Source organism: Talpa occidentalis, unplaced genomic scaffold (genome assembly GCF_014898055.3).
Source record: "Talpa occidentalis isolate TD23 unplaced genomic scaffold, MPIMG_talOcc4v2.1 talOcc4.4, whole genome shotgun sequence".
Lineage (NCBI taxonomy): Eukaryota > Metazoa > Chordata > Mammalia > Eulipotyphla > Talpidae > Talpa > Talpa occidentalis.
In genome coordinates this window covers 12,724,863-12,746,670 of record NW_023604295.1, presented here as the reverse complement: position 1 = coordinate 12,746,670, position 21,808 = coordinate 12,724,863, and the positions used below count along the sequence as shown (strand labels likewise).

The 21,808-nt window shown below is 41.2% G+C and overlaps 1 protein-coding gene across 1 annotated transcript; it reads right to left on the bottom strand.

The window, feature by feature from the left end:
• Positions 1-2,856: 2,856 nt before the first annotated feature.
• On the bottom strand, positions 2,857-21,130 carry MRPL39 (mitochondrial ribosomal protein L39). The gene is made up of 10 exons (XM_037525074.2): positions 21,073-21,130; positions 19,726-19,938; positions 17,267-17,406; positions 15,167-15,266; positions 14,239-14,306; positions 12,108-12,220; positions 10,319-10,384; positions 9,140-9,293; positions 6,002-6,049; positions 2,857-3,117 (listed from the first exon to the last, which is right to left on the bottom strand). Exons 1-10 carry the CDS (start codon positions 21,128-21,130, stop codon positions 3,070-3,072), a joined length of 1,008 nt encoding a protein of 335 aa, XP_037380971.1. The 3' UTR covers positions 2,857-3,069.
• Positions 21,131-21,808: the final 678 nt, after the last annotated feature.

Sequence of the window (21,808 nt, the reverse complement as noted above, 5' to 3'; positions counted from 1 at the left end):
GTCCATTCTTTCAAAAAATAAAATAGATCGCGAGCTAGGCTCACTAAGGATAAGAGGGCGAAAACTCAAATAAATAGGATCAAAAATGAAGGAAGAGACATTACAACAGACTCTGAAGAAATTCAGAGGATAACTATGAACATTTAAATACAAACAAGTTAAAAAAATCCAAAAAAATTTAAAAAACCCAAAAGCAGCAAGAGCTGGTGAGGATATGGAGAAAAAGGTCATATGGATCTGCCATATGACCCAGTAATTCTACTCCTAGGAATCTACCCAAACAACACAAAAACACTAATTTGAAAGGAAACCTGTATGTTTATTGCAGCACTATTTACAACCACCAAGATAAACAATCCAAATGCCTCACAACAGATGAATGGACCGAGAAGATATGGCATATGCACAGTGGAATCAAGTAATCAAAACATGTAAACTCAGGCCATTTGCAGCAACAAGGATGGAACTGGAAGGGATTATGCTAAGCGAAGTAAGTCAGAAGGAGAAAGATAAATACCAGATGGTTTCACATATATGTGGAATATAGAGAAACCAAACAAACTGTGAAAGCTGACTATAGATCCGGGGCATCCAGGAGGGGAGGGGAGAGGGCAGAGGATATAGGAGGGGTCAAACAGGAGGGGAAGAACACAATGGACTAGGACTAAGACTACCAGAAGTGGAGTGTGGTGGGGTGGGAGGAGAGGGGGGTCCAATGGAGGATGACAGGGATTTTGGTGGTGGGTGTGGTGAAGTAACATATTTGTAAAAGTGTAAACATATACCCTTAAGATACCATATGTTGGGGCCTTCCTGGTGGTGCAGCGGTTGAGCACTGGGTTGCGAAGCTGCCAGCAGCCTCTACAGTGCTGGTTCGATCCCCGGCCGCCGGCGAGGGTCCCACATGGCGCGCAGACCTCTCCTGCCGCCCGCTGCTCCCCTCAGCAGTGTACTTCGGTCCTTCTGCCTGCTCTGCTCCCCGCTCTGGCTCTGGTGAATTCTCTCACCCTCCCGCGCTATTGACTATACCCAGTGCATGTATAAACAAAACAAACAAACAAATAAATAAAAGCATGCCTCATAAAAAAAAAAAAAAAAAAAAGATACCATATGTTGTAAACTCATATTACTCAATAAATATAACTTTAAAAAAGAACATTTTAGGGCCTCCCTGGTGGCACAAAGGGTTGGGACACAACCTATGAGGCTGTCCGCAGCCTCTATAGCATGAGTTCGATCCCCGGCCGGCCAGGGAGCAACCCACATGGCATGGCAGACCTCTCCTGACTCACCCGCTGCTCCCCTCACCAGTGCACTTTGGTCAGTCTACCTGTTCTGTTCCCAGCTCTGTCTCTGGTGAATCCTCTCAACCCCCACACTTCTGGCCTGTACCCCAGCTCTTGTATGCATAAATAAATAAATCTTTAAAAAATTTTTTTTAAAATTCAAGAACATATCAAGACCTCAAATTTAAACATTACACATGAAATTATTGCTATAGAATATAATCAATTTCATTGGTTATTGTGTTGGTTTGAATAATTGTATAAAAAATGGTCACCTTAAGGAACACAAAGCATGTATGCAGGACAGCTATAGAAAATGACTGAGATTGGGCCTCCCCTGGTGGCACAGGCGGTTGAGCGCCGCGCTGTGAAGCTGTCCACAGCCTCTGCAGCGCTTGTTCGATCCCTGGCCACCTGGAGAGGGTCCCACATGGTGCACAGACCTCTCCTGCCTCGCCCGCTGCTCCCCTCAGCAGTGTATTTCGTCAGTCTGCCTGTTCTGTTCCCCGCTCTGTCTCTGGTGAATCCTCACCCTGTACCCCAGTTCTTATATAAATAAATCTTTTTTTTTTTTTTTTTTTTTTTTAAATAGAGGCATTTATTTATTTATTTATTTATTCGTTTGTTTGTTTTTTTGTTTATACATGCACTGGGTACAGTCAGAAGCACGGGAGGGCGAGAGAATTCACCAGAGCCAGAGCGGGGAGCAGAGCAGGCAGAAGGACCGAAGTACACTGCTGAGGGGAGCAGCGGGCGGCAGGAGAGGTCTGCGCGCCATGTGGGACCCTCCTCTGGTGGCCCGGGAGCAGCCGGGGATTGAACCGGCACCGCAGAGACTGCGCGCAGCTTTGCAACCCAGCGCTCAACCGCTGCGCCACCGGGGAGGCCCTATAAATAAATCTTTTTTAAAAAAAGAAAATGACTGAAATTTCATTTTTCTTTTAACATTCTCCTTAATCCTTCCAATTGATTAAGCATTTTTATATGGACTAAGTAAATAAACCTCTGCTTTTAACTAAAAAAAAAAGACGTATAATACAAGACTTGCTCAAGCATGGGGAAACACACATTCTCAGGCACTGTTGTTAGGACTATCATTGGGCAAAACTCTTTGAGAGCTGGGATCTGGTAGCATTTATCAATAATTCCAGTACAAGAAATTTATAGCTCTCAGATTGTCATAGAGTGTACAGTGCTATGCAAGAGCATGAGTGAAGTCACGTGGATCCCAATCCCAGCTTCGCTACTTACCAGTCTGTGCTCTGTCTCCTCACTTACAAAGTGGAAACACCTTCTTCTCAACGGGTTGTTATAAGGATTCAATAAGTGGCTCCCTGTGAAAGGTGAGCACCAGGGCAGGACCAAATGAAGGCTCAGCGAATGAGAAGATGCGTAGTTGACCATCCACATGACACCTGCCATCTTGCACAAGGATGTTTACTGTTTCCAATAGTGAGAAACAGAAATAACTAGCACAGGCCTCGTTTTGTTTTTAGATTGCCTTTGTATCTGTACATGTTTACACATATGTATAAAGGAGTGAAAGGAGAAAATGTGCCAAAGTATTAACATCCAGGAACCAGGAGAGGTCGTGATGGTCCTGTGTAAAATTTTTATTGTAAACCTAAGTTGTTTTATCCTTTAGAGTAAGAAAAAGGTAAACGTCATATAAATCATAGGGAGGAAAATGCAGTTAATTTTTATAAGCACACATGAACATTACATAGAAAACTTTTATTTCTATTTACTATACATATTTAAACATTAGGATGATACTAGGTGACTAGGTAGATGCATTTTCTTCTGTTGGCTTAGTCTGATCTTCAGATACCTGTAAAAACATGAATAGCTTTATATTTCAGATAAACACTTTTAGTTTTACCACTTCACTCTCCATTTAAAATCATCCCAGGGGCCTCCCCAGTGGCGCAGTGGTTGAGTGCTGGGCTGCGAAGCTGCCTCAAGCCTCTGCAGCGCCGGTTCAATCCCTGGCCGCCAGCGAAGGTCCCATATGGCACGCAGACCTCTCCTGCCTCACCCGCTGCTCCCCTCAGCAGTGTACTTCATCAGTCTGCCTGTTCTGTTCCCTGCTCTGGCTCTGGTGAATTCTCTCTCCCTCCTGCGCTTCTGACTGTACCCAGTGCTTGTATAAATAAATAAATCTTTAAAAATAAATAAATAAATTAATTAATTAATTAATAAAATCATCCCAGAGTTCTCTTAAATGACCCTCATCTTTCTCCTTCAATAGTAATTATCAAGAGCTAAGAAGAAAGAAAACAAGGCCAAGTTCCCATTATAAATTATCAAGTATAGTATTTCCATTAAAAATGCAATCTGAAACACATGCAAGTCTTTTCAAGATTGTTATGTTATTTTTCATCATAAAATGATTTTAGGATAAGAAAAATAGAAGCACTGAATTAAATTAATCTATTTTTTTGTTGGGGACATGATTCTATTTTGCACAAAGCACAGTACACATTAATAGAAACAGATGGCTGTAAATATCTAATATAATTCTATTCTATATCACTGAGACATCAAACATACAAAAATAAATCCACAGTCATCATCACCCCAAAACCTGCCCCACCTCCTGCATTATCCCTTTAGTGAAGGACTCTCCCCAGCTACCCAAGATCAGCATTAGGGAATCCACAGTCAGCTCTATCTAAGTACTTCTTCCAGCCATTCTCGCTGCCATGCCTGAACGTGACTGCATTTTTTTTTGCGTGTTTTTTTAAGATTTATTTATTTATACAAGCACTGCAGTACAGGCCAGAGGTGTGGGAGGGAGAGAGAATACACCAAAGACAGAGCTGGGAGCAGAACAGGCAGAAGGACCGAAATACACTGCTGAGGGGAGCAGCGGGCGAGACAGGAGAGGTCTGCCCCACCATGTGGGAATTCTCACCAGCTGGGAATTGAACCTGCGCTACAGAGGCTGCAGACAGCTTCACAGCGCTGCACTCAACCTGCTGTGCCACCAGGGAGGCCCCATGACTGCAGTTTTAAGTCACAGCTGGCTCTACATTGTCCCCAGAGTGAGCTTACAAACAGGAATGACTGACCAATAGGTCACTTGCTTGTTCAAATTCTCTAGTTACGCTCATCACCTTCAGAAGGGGAATGCAAATTCCACTTGAAAGACAAGCTCCCTGAATTCTATTTCTGACACACTTCTCTGGATTCATCTACATGCGACTGTACATTCACACTCATCTCACCTTCACAGGCTCTCCATCCTTTCACGCCTCTTGGCAAGAAGCTTCCTGAGATAACCCCCAATCTATCCCCTAGTAAATTCTTTCTCTGACCTGTTTTTATTCATCCCTTAAAACCAGCTTAGGAAAGACCAATTCCTGGAAACCTATCTTAACCAACCCCCAACATGATCTGGGTCCTTTTCTTCTGCATACTATCTCCACATGTGCATCTGAGTGTCTGCCTCTTCTTATTTTCAATATTTATATTAAACAGTATATATACTTTTCTATGTATACATAATATACATTTTATATATATAACATGTATTTATAGATATAAAATATTTATATTTTAAATATTATGTATATTTTATTTTATATTATACATATATTTATGTATATATTTTATTTATTTTTATTCATTGAAAATGTGCTTTCAGGGAACCTCCCTGGTGGTGCAAGGGGTTAAGATGCAACCTATGAAGTTATCCACAGTCACTGTAGCATGAGTTCAATCCCCAGCCAGGGAGCTACCCACATGGCACAGCAGACCTCTCCTGTCTCACCCATTGCTCCCCTCAGTAGTGGATTTCAGTCAATCTGCCCGTTCTGCTCCCCATTCTGTCTCTGGTGAATCCGCTCACCCCCCTACACCTCTGGCCTATACCCCAGTTCTTGTATGCATAAATAAATAAAATCTTTTTAAAAAAATGTGCTCTCAATCCAATAAATCTTTGCACATTTTCGTAGGAAAAACTCCAAAAAAGTGAAATTAATGGCTCAAGAATATCATGAATATTGAGGCTTCTATTATTTATTTTTTTTTTTAAAGATTCATCTATTTATGCATACAAGAGCTGGGGCACAGGCCAGAGATGTGGCGGGGGTGGGGTGGGGTGGTGGTGGTGGTGAAAGGATTTACCAGAGACAGAGTGGGGAACAGAACAGGCAGGTCTATTGAAATACACTTGTCAGGGGAGCAGTGGGCGAGACAGGAGAGGTCTGCCTCGCCATGTGGGTTTCTCCCTGGCTGGCCGGGGATCGAACACATGCTGCTGAGGCTGCGGATTGCTCCCTAGTGCGGTGCTCAATCCCCTGCGCCACCAGGGAGGCCGAGGCTTCTATTCTTAATTTAATATACCAACTATAGCCCCAATACATAAATTTACAGAAAACATTATCATAAGAAAAACCTAATCAACACTATTACAACCACTAAGAACTACTACCACTATATAGTAATATCCTTATTTGTCTTCAAATTCTAGTGTACTATTTCCACATTAATAAAAACAAGAGAATTGCTAAATTACAACTTTTCTCTTGCCAAAATGCTACCCAGTCAACAACCGAACACACTCAGGCTATTGAGACAACTAATTACTTTTTTTCTTTCTTTCTTTCTTTCTATTTTTTGTTTGTTGCTGTTATTTAATCTCAAAAAAATAAATCTCTTCTTAGAAAAGTAATCATTAGCTGCCAAAAACACTTCTAAAAAACACTTACCATTTTCCGAGATCTTTCCAATAGCTTATTCCATATCGTAAAATGTGCCTTGAAAGGAAAAGATTTAATCTGAATTAAATTAAGCAGTGAAGTTAAAATAAACATGGCTGAGTATATAGGCTCTGAACAAAACAAATAAAATGTTGGACAGTATAGTGAGGCTCACTTAGGTAGTTACAAAAGGGCTTCAAATTGGTGGGGAAGGTACTGCATGGAACGGTGACTTTGGCATTTAAGGAAAAAACAACCTAAGTCCTGAATGAGCCATTATTGCTCTTTCGTCCACCTAAGCCATCGACAGCAGAGAAAGCATTCACTTTAATGGAAGTAACACTCTGCCCGCTTTCCCGCAGCATGAGTCTTTCTTTCAACATTCAATTTCGACATGCCTGAGGTCGTTCTTCAAATCATAAGCAACCACAAAGAGAGGTTCATGAAGCACTGTCACAGCTTCACACTGAAATGGCAGGCCTAGAAGATTTAGCAAATAACGCTAAAGACCAAGGAAAAACAAATGAAGACAACAGTAAAATTAAATAAGCATTTCCTTAATCCATAGCACTTTTATGTAGCAGAGGATTATCAGAAAGCAAAAGGAAAAGCTGTGCAAAATATATATTGAGACATAAATTTTATTGTCAGGTGAAGGTGATCCTGAGGGATAAATCGATATTGACTAAGTTGGTAAAAGTACTCCTTGCAAGATCACTTGCAAACCCTTCTGGAGAAAGAATACATAATACGTTTAAAGGAAAACCATGCTTGACTTGGGCTGAATGAACTACTGGTGCTGAAATCTTAAGGTGTTACTGGAATACAGTGTGTGATGGAAGGTGATATGCAATGAAGAAAGAGAGGTAGGCATAATCCATAAAAGGAAAAAATGATAACCTGAACTTCATCAATATTAAAAACCGCTGATGTGAAAAAGCCTGACATAAAAGACAAAAAGACAGACTACAGAAAGTATTTGCAAACTACATATCTAATAAAGCATTTTACTCAGCAGTAAAAAGCAAACAATACAATTGGAATATTGGCAAAAGGACATGAACAGATATTTCTTAAAAAAAAAAAAGATATACAATGACAAATAAGCACATAAAATGATGTCCAACATAAACAACCAACAGGAAAATGTAAATTAAAACTACGAGAAATCATTACAAACCTATCAGAATGGCTAAAATACAAAATAGTGACATCGATGCTTAGGATTTGAAAAAACTATCACACATTGCTGGTGGGAATGTAAATTGGTACAATTAATTTGATAGTTTCTTAAAAATGTAAACATGTACCTGGACATGTATCATAGAGAAATGAAAACATATATTTATAAAAATCTGTACACAAATGTTCAAAGCAGTACAGTATCCACAATAGCCAAAAAGTAGGAACAACCCAAATATCCATTAACATGTGAGTGGTTAAACAAGTGGTAGACCATCCACATCAAGGAACAAAGAATACTACTGAGCAATAAAAAGGTACAAGCTATTGATATATGCAACAAGTTAGACAGAGCTCCACAGAATTATGCTGCATGAAAAAAAGCCCAATCCCGAAAGATTAGCAGTTGCCAGGGGTAAGGAGAGGGCACAGGGTGCAGGGAGTGGGTGTGAGTGTATGTGGCAATGTAACAAAGCATAAAACCTCCTTGTAAAGTAATTATTTTGTATTTCACTGTCTTGTCCATACTCCCGCTGTGATATTGCACCACAGTTTTACAAAATGTTACAGTAGGGAAACTGGATAAAGGTATTTAGGGCAGGATCTCTTATTTTTCAAAACTGCACATGAATCTATAATCATCTCAAAATCAAAAATTTAATTGGAAAAAAAAATTACCAAAATGAGGGAGGCTGTGGGTCATGAACAGATCATTAAACTTAGGGAGAAGTGTAGGTCAAATGTAAGCCCAGGCCTCCCCGGTGGCGCAGCGGTTGAGCGCTGGGTTGCGAAGCTGCCCGCGGCACCGGTTCAATCCCCGGCTGCTCCCCGGACACCAGAGGAGGGTCCCACATGGTGCGCAGACCTCTCCTGCCACCCGCTGCTCCCCTCAGCAGTGTCCTTCTGCCTGCTCTGCTCCCCACTCTGGCTCTGGTGGATTCTCTCACCCTCCCACGCTTCTGCCTGTACCCAGTGCTTGTATAAATAAATAAATAAATCTTTTTTAAAAAAGAAAAATCTTTAAAAAAAAAAAAAAAAAGTAAGCCCAGGGCCTCCCTGGTAGCACAGCCAAGTTGAGCACCACACTGTGAAGCTGTCCACAGCATCTGCAGTGCAGGTTCGATTCCTGATTCCCTGCCGGCCAGGGAGAAACCCACATGACATGGCAGACCTCTCCGGCCTTGCCCGCTGCTCCCCTCAGCAGTGTCTTCAGTCCATCTGCCTGTTCTGCTCCCCGCTCTGTCTCTGGTGAAATCTCTCACCCTCCCGTGCCTCTGACCCTGTACCCCAGTTCTTGTACAAATAAATAAAATCTTTAAAACAACAAAAAAAACTTATACCTAAAAAAAAAAGTGTAAGCTCAAATGGCATTCTAGAAGGTTTTACTAATACACATTCTAAAACTTCTCAATGTAGTAATTTGAACAATTAAAAATAGTATCTCAACTTGATTTATTAATGTTTCTTTTGTGAATTATCTGTTTACAACCTAGCAAAATAGTGTTTAATCTTAAACCCAAGATTATGAAGTATTAGAAAATTAAAACATATGTCCTTCAGGGCCTCCCCGGTGGCGCAGTGGTTGAGCGCTGGGTTGCGAAGCTGCCCGCGGCCTGCGTGGCACCGGTTCAATCCCCAGCTGCTCCCCGGCCACCGGAGGAGGGTCCCACATGGCGCGCAGACCTCTCCTGCCGCCCGCTGCTCCCCTCAGCAGTGTACTTCGGTCCTTCTGCCTGCTCTGCTCCCCGCTCTGGCTCTGGTGAATTCTCTCACCCTCCCCCGCTTCTGACTGTACCCAGTGCATGTATAAACAAAAAACAAACAAACAAACAAACAAATAATAAATAAAACATGCCTCTATAAAAAAAAAAAAAAAAAAAAATATGTCCTTCAAATTGGTGTAAAAGCAAAATTAGAATCACCCACAACCAAACTGTATGAGCTGCAACTTTAAGGTTTACTTACTTTTAAGTGAACAGGCAAGGAGAGACCCTGGAATCTTCGTACAAGACTTGGCTGGGCGGTTTGAAGATTGTGAACTGCTGATACTTCATACTGGTAACAAACACTTGTTCTTGGAATAAGAGGGCCTTCACTCACATCAATGAAGTCACCAAATCTGATTGGATTTTTTAAAATAAAGAAATAAAACCTCAAATTCAAACCACTTACAGTAGTTGGTGAAAATGATCTCATTCTCTTTGCCGCTACATCCCTAACCAAGCTCTAGTCCCTAATGCCCCCGACATGATGACATAGTAAAAAGGCTAAAACTCTGAAAATCAGTCAGGGGAACCGTGTTCTTAATTAACATTAATATAACTACAGGTTTTTAAGATGCTATTAAGTGGACCCACAACCTTTCAACAATTCATTACAACAGAGGTTGGAATTCAGCATACAGGACAGACTGTATGACGAAACACAGGGCAGATTCCTAGATGAAAAACATTAAATCTGAGTCAAAAAAACATGAGGTTGGGAAAACAGATATAGGTCATGAAATCTTCTTTTGTTACATCTAATTACCAAGCTAATTCTTACCATCCCACCCTGATTTATTGAGAAATAATTGACATACATTAGTGTGTATGTTTAAGGCACACAGCATGATGGTTTCACATACACACGCTGTAAACGCTGCCCATGAGAGGTTCCACTAAACACCCATGTGTTTTTTGCTCAATACAGTCTGACCTCTCACTCCTGCATTAGACAGTACATTCTGATTTAACTTACTTATATGTCACAGGGTAAAACTAATGGGTTGAGATTCAGATTCTGTGTACATGTGAAATACCATGTGTAATTCATGATGATGAATATTTTGGCCAATTTCAAAATCAACTCTCAGAAAGCATATTTTTGAACAGTGCTTTTCCACTCTTAAAATGCAGAAATAAAAATAAACAATAGAACAATTAAATAACAATGAGGAACAGAAGCCATAACCACTCCTGAAGATAATTTAAAGCTTCCAATTACCACCACATCAGAAAAATAAAGAAAGCAATAGAAAACAAGGTAATAAGAATAACAAAATTAAGTACAAATACATCTTGTTCAGTTCTACACTACATTCAGGTAGCCATAAATGTATGGCTACTATAACTTAGCAGAGCAGACAATTTTATTCTTATTTACCTGTGTAATTTGACTATTCTCTTGGGGTTCTGAGAGGCCTTCTCTTCTATGAAATCTATTTTGTATCTAAAAAACAAAACAGAAAAATCAATGCTTAAATATACCAAAAAGAAGGGTTTAAGGACGTCTCCCTCTCACTTAACAACAGTTTTTTAAAAATGTAGTTTGCCCTTGGAGGCATCTCCTTCACCTCCTTCACTGGGCCAGAGCCTCCCAACTCCACCAGACTGTCCTTGCCAATGGCAAATGTGACTCTTTGATGCCAAACTAGTGAACACATTTCAGGCGCGCCTTGCTTAGGTAAAAGGAGGGTCTAAGACAGGGCACAGAAAGAGAAGAGCCTCCAGAAAGCTGAAATAACAAGCAATAAAGAATGCAACGGTGAGGGGAGGAGTGAGAAGTGGAAATAAGGCCTACAATGGAGAATCCCCACAGGTAAGATCAAGGCCTGCCTGTGTTAAGTCCCTCCAATCTTTCCATTAAATACTAGAAGGATAGGAGAAGAAAGATGCCAAATATACAAAATAATACAATTTATTGACTGATGTTATCACTTCACAATGGAAGAAAAAAGGGAAACCACTCTGTTGATATGAAGAGAACTGGCAGAAGAAACAGAGAAGTAAAACAAAGTAAGAAAATTATCATTTACTAATGAGGAGTGAGTGGGGCTTTTACTTGGATGAAATAATGAGATTACAGAGTGTGCTGATTCAGAAAAAGAAATGTTGGAGCTGAAAATAAAATGGTGTAATATATAGCAAATATAAATATTCTTTTTTTTTAATTTTTTTTTTTTTCAGGAAAAAAAAAAATTTTTTTTTAAAGATATATTTATTTATTTATACAAGCACTGGGCACAGTCAGAAGTGCGGGAGGGTGAGAGAATTCACCAGAGCCAGAGCAAGGAGGAGAAGAGCCAGACAGACAGAGGACACTGCTGAGGGGAGCAGCAAGTGGGTGGGACAGGAGAGGTCTACAGCGCCATGTGGGTATCTCCCTGGCCGGCCCGGAATCAAACCAGCACTGCAGAGGCTGCGGACAGCCTCACAGTGCTGCACACAACCCGCTGCGCCACCGGGGAGGCCCCTATAAACATTCTTAAAAGCTGAATTTTCTTCAATACATGTAACTTTGTAAGGTTAAATCCTGCTTTAAAGGTTGGGCCTCCCCGGTGGTGCAGCGGTTGAGCGCTGGGTTGCGAAGTCTCTGTAGCGCCAGTTCAATCCCCAGCTGCTCCCCAGCCACTGGAGGCGGGTCCCACATGACGCGCAGACCTCTCCTGCCACCCGCTGCTCCCCTCAGCAGTGTACTTCGGTCCTTCTGCCTGCTCTGCTCCCCGCTCTGGCTCTGGTGAATTCTCTCACCCTCCCGCGCTTCTGACTGTACCCAGTGCTTGTATAAATAAACAAACAAATAAATGAATAAATCGTAAAAAAAAAAAAAAAAATCCTGCTTTAAAGGAAGTCAACTCTTGGGCCTCCCCGGTGGCGCAGCGGTTGAGCGCTTGGTTATGAAGCTGCCCGCAGCCTCTGCAGCACCAGTTCGATCCCCGGCTGCTCCCCGGCCACTGGAGGAGGGTCCCACATGGTGCGCAGACCTCTTCTGCCGCCCGCTGCTCCCCTCAGCAGTGTACTTTGGTCCTTCTGCCTGCTCTGCTCCCCCCTCTGGCTCTGGTGAATTCTCTCACCCTCCCGCGCTTCTGAATGTACCCAGTGCTTGTATAAATAAATAAAAATAAATCTTAATAAATAAATAAATAAATAAATAAAAGGAAGTCAACTCTTACTTGTTATGTTGAAATATATCTAATGCCACTTTTGCATCAACATCCAGAGTTTCAAATGGAAGATCTTTATAAATGAAAGCACGAGCATCTTTTGTGAAGGAACGTAGGTTCTCCTAAAAATGAAAATAATAACCTTTTAGAACAATTTATTTAAAAGCATTTTTCCATAAGCCAGATAAGATAAAACTGTATGCCTAACATTATAAATCCAACTAAAATAAAAAGCAAAGTCAAGTTTGTTAGGAGAAAAAGTTATTAATTCACAACAGTTGACTACCTATTAAGATATCAGCCTGTATTAATAATAATTAAAGACAATCTTACAAGAAGTTTCAATAAACATTACATTCAAATTATAGAACTTGTAAATGTTTTCAAAACTATGATGCAACAATTAAGAAATGCTAATAAATAATAAAATACAAAAAAAAATTTTACACTAAGTAAAACTGAATTTGTAAAAGCATGGAGAAATAAATTATTGTTTACATGATTCAGAAAGCTGGACGAGGATATTGGCCCTGTTCAAAATATAACATCTATCTAACACTGAAAATTTCTGTTTAATGAAAATGTCAATTTTACATAATTATAATGATTAATTAATAACATACACTAACAAATCCTTTTGAGATTTTAAGTAAAAATTATTAAAGTGCTTTTGAGATTTTAAGTAAAATTATTTATTAAACATTTTTAATAAAAATGTAATAAAAATTATCTCAATAAATTTTAATTTAAAGGTTTTAATATACACTAACAAAATTATTTAATGAAAATAAATTTTAAAATTTTAACAAAAATTTATTTAAAAATTTTATAAAAAATTGAGTTTTCCTATTTTAAGTCACTACTTCTGGGAAGTACTTAACTACTTAGAAACAGAAAGGACTTATACTACTTAAGATCAAATAGTCTCTTTTTTTAATTTTAATTTTATTTTCCGATAGAACTCTGGTATAAGCCAGAGGTGCAGGGGGGTAAGAGAATTCACCAGAGATAGAATAGGGAGTAGAACAGATAGATCTACTGAAATACACTTTTGAAGAAAACAGTGGGAGAGACAGGAGAGGTCTGCTGTGCCATGTGGGTTAGCTCCTGGACCAGGGATAGAACTTAGGCCATCGTGGTGATAGTATTGAGACTTAACCCTTAGGCCACCAGGGAGGCCTGAGTTTGATCCCTGGCCAGGAAACTGACCCACATGGCGCAGCAGACCTCTCCTGTCTCACCCGCTGCTCCCCTCAGCAGTGTATTTCAGTAAATCCGCCGGTTTTGCTCCCCACTCTGTCTCTGGTGAATCCTCTCACACCCCACACCTCTGGCCTGCACCCAAGTTCTTGTGTGCATAAACAAAATTTAAAAAAAAAGAAAAAGAAGACAAGTTTCATAGATAATCAAAGTTGAATCTTGATCTCATTAGTTGTTACTTAACTTCTCCATTAAAGTAAGAATCTCTTCTTAAATTTGGGGACATACATGAAAAGGAAGAAGTGATATTGACACAAGCCCAGAGATGATGCAGAAGCAGTTCCAATATCATCGCCGGCCTCCTCCCGATCTTTCTCTCTACCGCTCTTCCTTCTTTCCCTTTCTCTCTTTCTACCCTTCCTACTTTGCTCTTTCCTCTCTGGATATTCATATGGGTAGGATATATAAGAACTTCCAAATCCAGAATTTAAACCTCAATCTGTTCTGACTTCAAAATTCCTGCTTTAAGATGCAACACTAAGGAAAAACTACTATCAAGTATAATCATAAAATGCCCTCTACTGTAAGACACATTTGTTTCCAGCGATAATAAATTGACACATTGGCACACTATCTGCCTCCTCTTTTCTGGACATCTTGAAAACCACTATCCTAAGAAACAGAAAGATCTGTACAAGGGAGAAAGCCCTTCAAGAAAAGGTCAAGAACATAAAGCTTCCATACAACTGCCCATGCTGTTGTGAATACTCTCATTCATATGCCCCTGTCTTAAAATATACTGGAAAAGCAACAACAAAGATAAATAAATTCTTTTTAAATATCCTCAACATGCAGCATCACTCAACAATACTACCCGAGGAATCATTCAAACAAAGAAAAGCACACATTCTAAAATTAATTTTCCAAAGAGTACACTTACTTTGGTTGGCATCCACTCATCAAGTTTCTTATCCAAAACTACGTCATAGCAGAAGGCTCCGGCAATCACTGTAAATTCAACCAAAATAAAAAGCTAAGTTGAATCGGCTAGGGAGAAAAGGGACTGATTTGCAACAACTGAATATGTAGACCAGGAGACGAAGGGTCAGCAATCCCTCCCCACTCTACAAATTATAAAATTGCCACCATTGTCCCAGCTGCTTGCCGTAGCGCCACTAAATCTCTCCCCTCACCCAAAACCTTTAATCATTAAAAATTCCATATAATACTAGCTATAAAAATTCCAAAACAACAAGGTATTTCATAAGTTGGTGAGTGATAAATGAACATGCAATGTTGAAATTACTTTAAAATAGCTTTTAAGTTACTTTAAAATAGCTTATACATGTCCTCATTTTTGTTCTATTCTTAGAATCATTGCATTTTTTCAATTATTGGTGTATATACTTCTACCTTTCACGAAAATACAAATGTACTCTTGCAAAAATCCTAGTTTTAAGAAATTACAATGAGTGTGAACTTTTCCATCTCCCCAGTGGTGTCCCCCTCCAGAGTCACAGTCATTTATGGTGAAAAGCACCACATGGGCACAGCTTTCTCAAAAGCGCATTTATAATCTCATTCCCGCATCCACCACTCAATTTGGACGTAATGCTTAAAGTGGTAAGAAATAAACAGAGAGACAGCATAATTCCATGAAATTCACATCCAAGAGAAAATTCTCCTCTAATTCAGTTAATTATTGCCCTCCAATAATAAGCAGAATAGATTTTAGTACCCATAATAAATGGAATGCATGTATGATGGTAATTTTTATTCCATAAAAGTAAAAACTCTATACAACATCAAATAGGTATCCAAATATTCAGCGGTCGCCACGTATGTCTGTATTTACGTGTGTACGTTACCAGGGACTTCTGGAGCTCTGACCAAACTGACCACATAGTTATCCTTGAAGGCCCGCTCCACGACACAGCCCATTATCATGGCACAAGAGCGCCAATAAGCCTGGAGAAATGAGAGACACGAAAACATAATACACGCTAGCACTATATAATACCCACTCAGTATTAATACTTAGGTTGACTTCTGACTTAGGACCTATTTCTCAGTCTCTGTCCATCCTCAGCATGGTACCCATCAGGCCATGACCTACTGTCACCAAATAAAACCACAGAGGAATGTAACACCAGCTTCCTGTTGCCAGCAGCTTCTGTTAAAGCTATCAGATACCGTAATGTTTATCAAACAATAGACAGTTTTACTATCTGGTAATAATTTTATTTTGAACCTAGGATAAAGTTAATTGTCCACAAACTTGTACTAAAATAATGTTAATATACTGTGTACACGCATACATTTTATAACATAATCTATGTTAACAATATGCTAATATGCATATCAATGTATTATATAACAAAATATGTATGTTAATACTATGTTAATATGGTATATATGTTTACATAAATTTGGAAGGAAAGGTCAACCTTTAAGAATTAGTTATAATATTCCTATGATTCCTATGGCGTACTGAACATTACATAACTTATCACTCAGGTTACTCATAGCAAAAAGTTATTTCTAATAATTCATAGCACCTCACTATTAACCTGGCTTTGCTTTTACCAGCACTTTTAGATTCATGAATGAGCCTGATATGGGAACCCACACAATGACCTTATCAGACTCATAAAGATCCTATGGCCCATCTCATGCCCCTGACTGGCACTGCAATGGACACTGACTGTTACAAGTTCCTCTCCACATCTGAGGATGGCAAGGGCGCGCTCCTTTGGGTGTATGTGGCAGAATGTATTCTACACAACTACACAACATACACTAAAAGTCAGCACAAACCCAGGTCTTGAAGGCAAACAGAAAAATGCACTTCACCTATCCTAGTTAAATGCAGTCAATGTCTACTGAAGTCAAGAGTCAGGATGCCTAAGAGCAAATCCAGGCTCCACCACTTCCCAAACCACTTGGTCAAGATGCTGAACCTCTTCTTGCCTCAATTTATTTATCTGGAAAATGGGGATAATAGCAACCACTTGGTATGTTATTATGAGGATTAAATGGCTTAATACCTGTAAATTACCTAAGGCAGTACTTAATACATAATATACAATGTTAGATATTACTATTAGCAAGTCTATCATTTTTCCAAGTATTTCAATTCTGCAAATATTTATTAACCACCTACAATATGTTAATCAAGGACTAAGTTCAATAAGGAACATGGCCTCTGTCTTTACAGATTCAAGAATCGAAACATTCAACAATTACAAAGCAAAATGAGAAGATTGTATCTAGAGACACTGCCACATTCTGTGAGGGCCTACAGAAAAGAGGAATTAATTCTGACAGGAAGAAAGTTCTAAAGAGCAGAGAACATTTTAATTCAACTATAACAAAGAATTTTAATTGGGATGGGAAAGAAAATGCTGATAGTTGAAGGAAAAGGTAGTCAACAAAAGCCAGGAAAGTAACAGCACACACCCCTGCGGGCAAAGAGCAAAGAGCAAGTGCTGGCAGGAAGCAAAATCTGAAAGACCTCACAGGTCAGGTAATGCAGGGCCCGAGAAGTTACAGGCAGGCGAGTCCTTTAGGGATAAGGGTCATGTCACAACTCTTATATGACTATTCTGGACAACTTTATAAAAGGGGGTGGGGAGGGCAGAGCTAATTAAGTTATTGAAATAATCCAGAGAAGATGATCAAAGGCTGGCTTCAAGCAGCAGCAGGAATGAAATTAACTGCAGTGTAAAGTGATCAGTAAATGCAAGTTGACCAAAGCTATGAATATGAAAGTCATGTCGTCTCAAACCAAAACACAGAGAAACAGAAGCCACTGGTATTTACTAAACTCTGAAGATGCCTAATCCAACAAGCAAAACGTGGACTAGCACACCACAACCCCTGGCCATGGCCATATTTGTGCATTTCATATACCCTCGAAAACAGACTTAACAAAAAGAAGAAAAAGATGAATGTAGAGATTGAAATACCTTATTTACTTCTCCTGGGTCACGATCTTTGAAAGTAAGAAACTGAATTTCACAGGACTCGGTCAGAGGCTTGTACATGTCCCAGGGCTGCCCGTCCACCAGGGCCAGCATGGACTTCTTACAGTACCACTCACTTAAATCTAGGAATTTACAATAGATTGCTGGTCAAAATTTAACCAAACCCACAGTGAAAAGTTACATGTGTAAGTACTACAGTTAGAAATAAAACAATAAAGGGGCCTCCCCGGTGGCGCAGCGGTTGAGTGCTGGGCTGCGAAGCTGCCCGCGGTCTCTACAGCGCCGGTTCGATTCCCGGCTGCTCCCCGGCCACCAGAGGAGGGTCCCACATGGCGCGCAGACCTCTTCTGCCGCCCGCTGCTCCCCTCAGCAGTGTACTTCATCGGTCTGCCTGTTCTGCTCTCCGCTTTGGCTCTGGTGAATTCTCTCACCCTCCTGCGCTTCTGACTGTACCCACTGCTTGTATAAATAAATAAATAAATCTTTAAAAGAAAAAAATAAATAAAACAATAAAAAGGCAACATTCTGCAAGCTGCCTTTCTGGGGAGAAGGAAATATTACACAGTATATCTGTCACCAATTAAAAAAATCCCCAAAACATCCAATGAATTGTTTATTATTAACCATTTACAAAAATCATTAAGGCTGTACAGCTGCAAATTAATTTGCCAATTGTCAAATAACAATTATCTAAGGGCTACACTTTAATATTCAGAGAGCAGCATCACCAATATATTTAGATGTATGCATACACAATTCAGAAAAAATGACAAACATACAAATACTCATCCACATTAAGTCTGTTTTACATGAGCTTGGGGTTACATTCTCAAACCATCTTACTTTCCCTGCTGTGGACTCTTCAAGTTAAATTCTACTGTTACCAGTTTGTAATTATTAGTGTTAATTCACATATAAGCCAATCAGCTCTGGTTTGTTCTATGACCCTGGGCTGTAACTCCATACCTGCTTAGAAGGTTTTTTGAATGCACAGCTATTCACAAAAATGGTTAAACTACAGCACCTAAATTATTAGCACTACATCATTTCCATGAGGCAGGGATCAAGTCTATTTCTGTTCATTCATCAGTATATCCAAGGCCTTAAAACAGAACTAAATATAGTAGGACCTCTATAAACTTTAATGAATAACGAGCAAGTGTCAGGGCCAGAGTCATGTTGTGAGTAGTCCAGAAGTGTCACCTCTACATGTCTCTGAAAGGCCTGAGTTTTGTCTTATCTCCTGTAATCCTACATCTACCATATAGCAGAGGATCAATAATTACTAGCCAAACAATTACCGTAAGTACTGATTCAAGTGATAAAACATTGAGAGTATATATTCTATAGGCCCATGTAACCTGCTAATTAAATTTGTTAATTATGTAAATGGAATCTTTTCTGAGTTTCCAAAAGTCTGAGCAATGGAGCTAGTCATATAAATATGTGACTGTGTCTGTCTATATCCATACATTGGGCTTTCTAAATTTAAATATTATTAGTTCCATCAAAACTACTATAAAAGCACTGATCACAAATAAAATATAAAGCCCCCGTTCCCTGCATTTCCACAACAAATCATACATGGGGCACAGGTATCTCTGTTAAGACATGAACAAAACAAATATTTTCACCCCAATCACATTCACCTCACTGCACATTTCCAATCACACATTTACCACGTTTACATGTGGATGTTAGCAAAAAACCCACACACGAAGTAAGTGGTAAACAGATATATAATTTAAGTTAGGTTGCAAAGAGTAAGAAAGGAAATGGTGGCCAAAGAAGCTGGTCATCAGAGGCCAGGGCAGTCCCCTTAGCCAAAAATCCTTCCAGGAGACCTCCGGTTACACGGGAGTACTGCCCACAAAGGCAAGTACTCTAACTAGTAACAATACTTTGAGTTCCGCCTCTATCTGCCAGAAACAATTGCAGTGTCAACTGTAGCCACAATCAAGTTAAGCCCCAGGACAACCTGGCATTCCAGTGCCAACCTTGCAAGACCACAAGTACATTTAAGAGCTAAAGCCGGGCCTCCCTGGTGGCGCAAGGGGTTAAGAGGCAACCTGTGAAGCTACCGCAGCCACTGCACCAAGAGTTCCAGGGAGCAGCCCACATGGCACAGCAGACCTCTCCCGTCTCCCAGCTGCCCCCCTCAGCAGTGTATTTCAGTAGATCTGCCTGTTCTGTTCCCCACTCTGTCTCTGGTGAATCCTCTCAACCCCCAAATCTCTGCCCTGTACCCCAGTTCTTGAATGCATAAATAAATCAATCTTTTTTAAAAAAAAAGAGCGAAAGCCAAGGTGAACAGACTATAAGATGCTGGATAAAGGACTTCTGGAAACTTCAGGGAGTAATTACAGCAGCTTATCCCTACTGCACCAGTCTTCAGCACGATTTACTTAAGTGTCAAAACTGTGTTGTGACTTGTTACTTACGCATCGCACAACTATAAGGAGTTGAAATGTTTTTATTCATCACAAAGATGGTGCCAGGGTCCGTTTTCCCAGCAAGTTTAACTTCAATCTTCTCAGTTCGGGGAGTTAACGATAATTGCCTGCTTTTCTCCTTATTATAGAGCTCATTCTGCAATTCTATCACTTCAGTCGGTGACAGCGACAGCCAAGAAGCTGGAGATGTGGCTATAAGTCCTGTGTGGAAATTACAATAAATATGAAGATTGAAAAATACCGCTAACATACAGCCAATACCCCACCCTGTCCCAATCCCCAAACACCACCATCCACATATAAGAACAGGGGAGGACGGTGATAATGCTCTCAGGAGTCAAACTAACGCTTTCTAATTTTAATCAAAATGCCAAAGGACGAAAACGCAGGTAGCCCAGATCTGCGCTCTTATTTCAACTTTGCTCTTCCACCATCAGATCTCCATTTCCCACCAATTTCCGCTCATATTCCACTGCGTGCTTTACAGTAAGGGACCAAGAGTCACCAGGAAGTGGCCTCCCTGGTGCAGCAAGGGGTTAAGATGCAACCTATGAAGCTATCAGCAGGCACTGCAGCACGAGTTTGATCCCTGGCCATGGAGCTACCCACATGGAGCTACCCACATGGAGCTACCCACATGGCCTGGCAGACCTCTCCTGACTGCCAGCTGCTCCCTTCAGCAGTGTACTTTGGTTAATCTGCCTGTTGTGTTCCCCACTCTGTCTCTGGTGAATCCTCTCTCTTTCTCTCTCTCTCTCTCTCTCTCTCTCTCTCTCTCTCACACACACACACACACACACACACACACACAGATCTCCCCTCTCCCGCCCCTCTGGCCTGCACCCCAGCTCTTGTATGCATAAAAATAAAATAAATCTTAAAAAAAAAAAAAAAAGTAAACCAGTCACAGGGAAGGTGAGCAAAGCTGTCTCTTTGCAATACGCCTTGGAGAGGACAAGAAAGCTCCGGGACACTGGAGGTCCCGCGCCCAAACTCTGAACAATATCCAGGGCGAGAAATGTTGGGCATATTTTCCAAACCTCAAACCAGGGGATTTGGCAGAACAAGTTCGACTATCCCTCAAGGGGGAAAAACAAAAAAAACAAAAAAACCCACGTTTGCACAGGGCCGTGGATTCCTTACCCGAGGTGCCCCGAGCTCTCCCTGCAGCCCCGCCCCAGGTCTCCCCACCCCCCCGCGCCCCCAGATCGAGAAGGGGCCGCAGCAGGGACTGAAAGCCCGGCCTCCGCCGCCAGCCCCGCGAGGCGCCCCGGGACCCTTCTTGGGACCCATCTGAGCATCTCGCTCCCCGTCCCCACGGCCGCTGCCACTCACTCCAGCCCGCCCGGCCGGCGGGGGCGGCCCGCCAGAGCCGCAGCGCCCGTACCCCCATGGCCCGCGCCCCCTTGGCGGCCATAGGAACCGCGGCGCGCAGGTCCGTCTCTTCCTCCTCCCCGGAAACTCTGAGCGTGTATCCCGGTTCCGGTGCACTATTAGTTCCGTTCCAGACCCGGCGCGCCGCCTGCGGGCCGCCACTAGGGGGCGCCGAGGCACCTTGCTGGAGGTGAGGCTAACGTGCGCCAGCAACCTCCCCTCTCCAAGGGTTCGAGCCCCGCCGCCCGGGCGCTGCCGGGGTATCCAATAAAGAATAACTATAGAAAGGGAAAAATGGGGTGGAGTGGGGAAGGTTTCTGTTTATCCTTGTTTTTCCCTGCTGGCCACGCCGATGATCTTTTCTAGGTGGTGGCTTATCTCAGTTTTGTAAGGGTGGTCTTTGAGGTGGGCTTGCAACCGAGTTGCTCATTAAATTGTCCATCTTATTGTGCACCTCCAAGTGTGTCCTGTTAACGGTGGAGGGATTTTGTAATCTGTAGAGCTTTACAAATTACCTAGAGGGTCTAGAGAAAGAAAGTGCAAATTAGAAGGCTTCTGTTCGTCCCCTTGAGAGCCCAAGCGCCCAGTGCAATGGGTTCACAGGGTCGGTGCTCGCTCATAGATATGTGTTCAATAAATGAATAAATGAATAAATGAACGAATGCCTTGCAAAAGACCTCTGTGCAGTATCTAATTC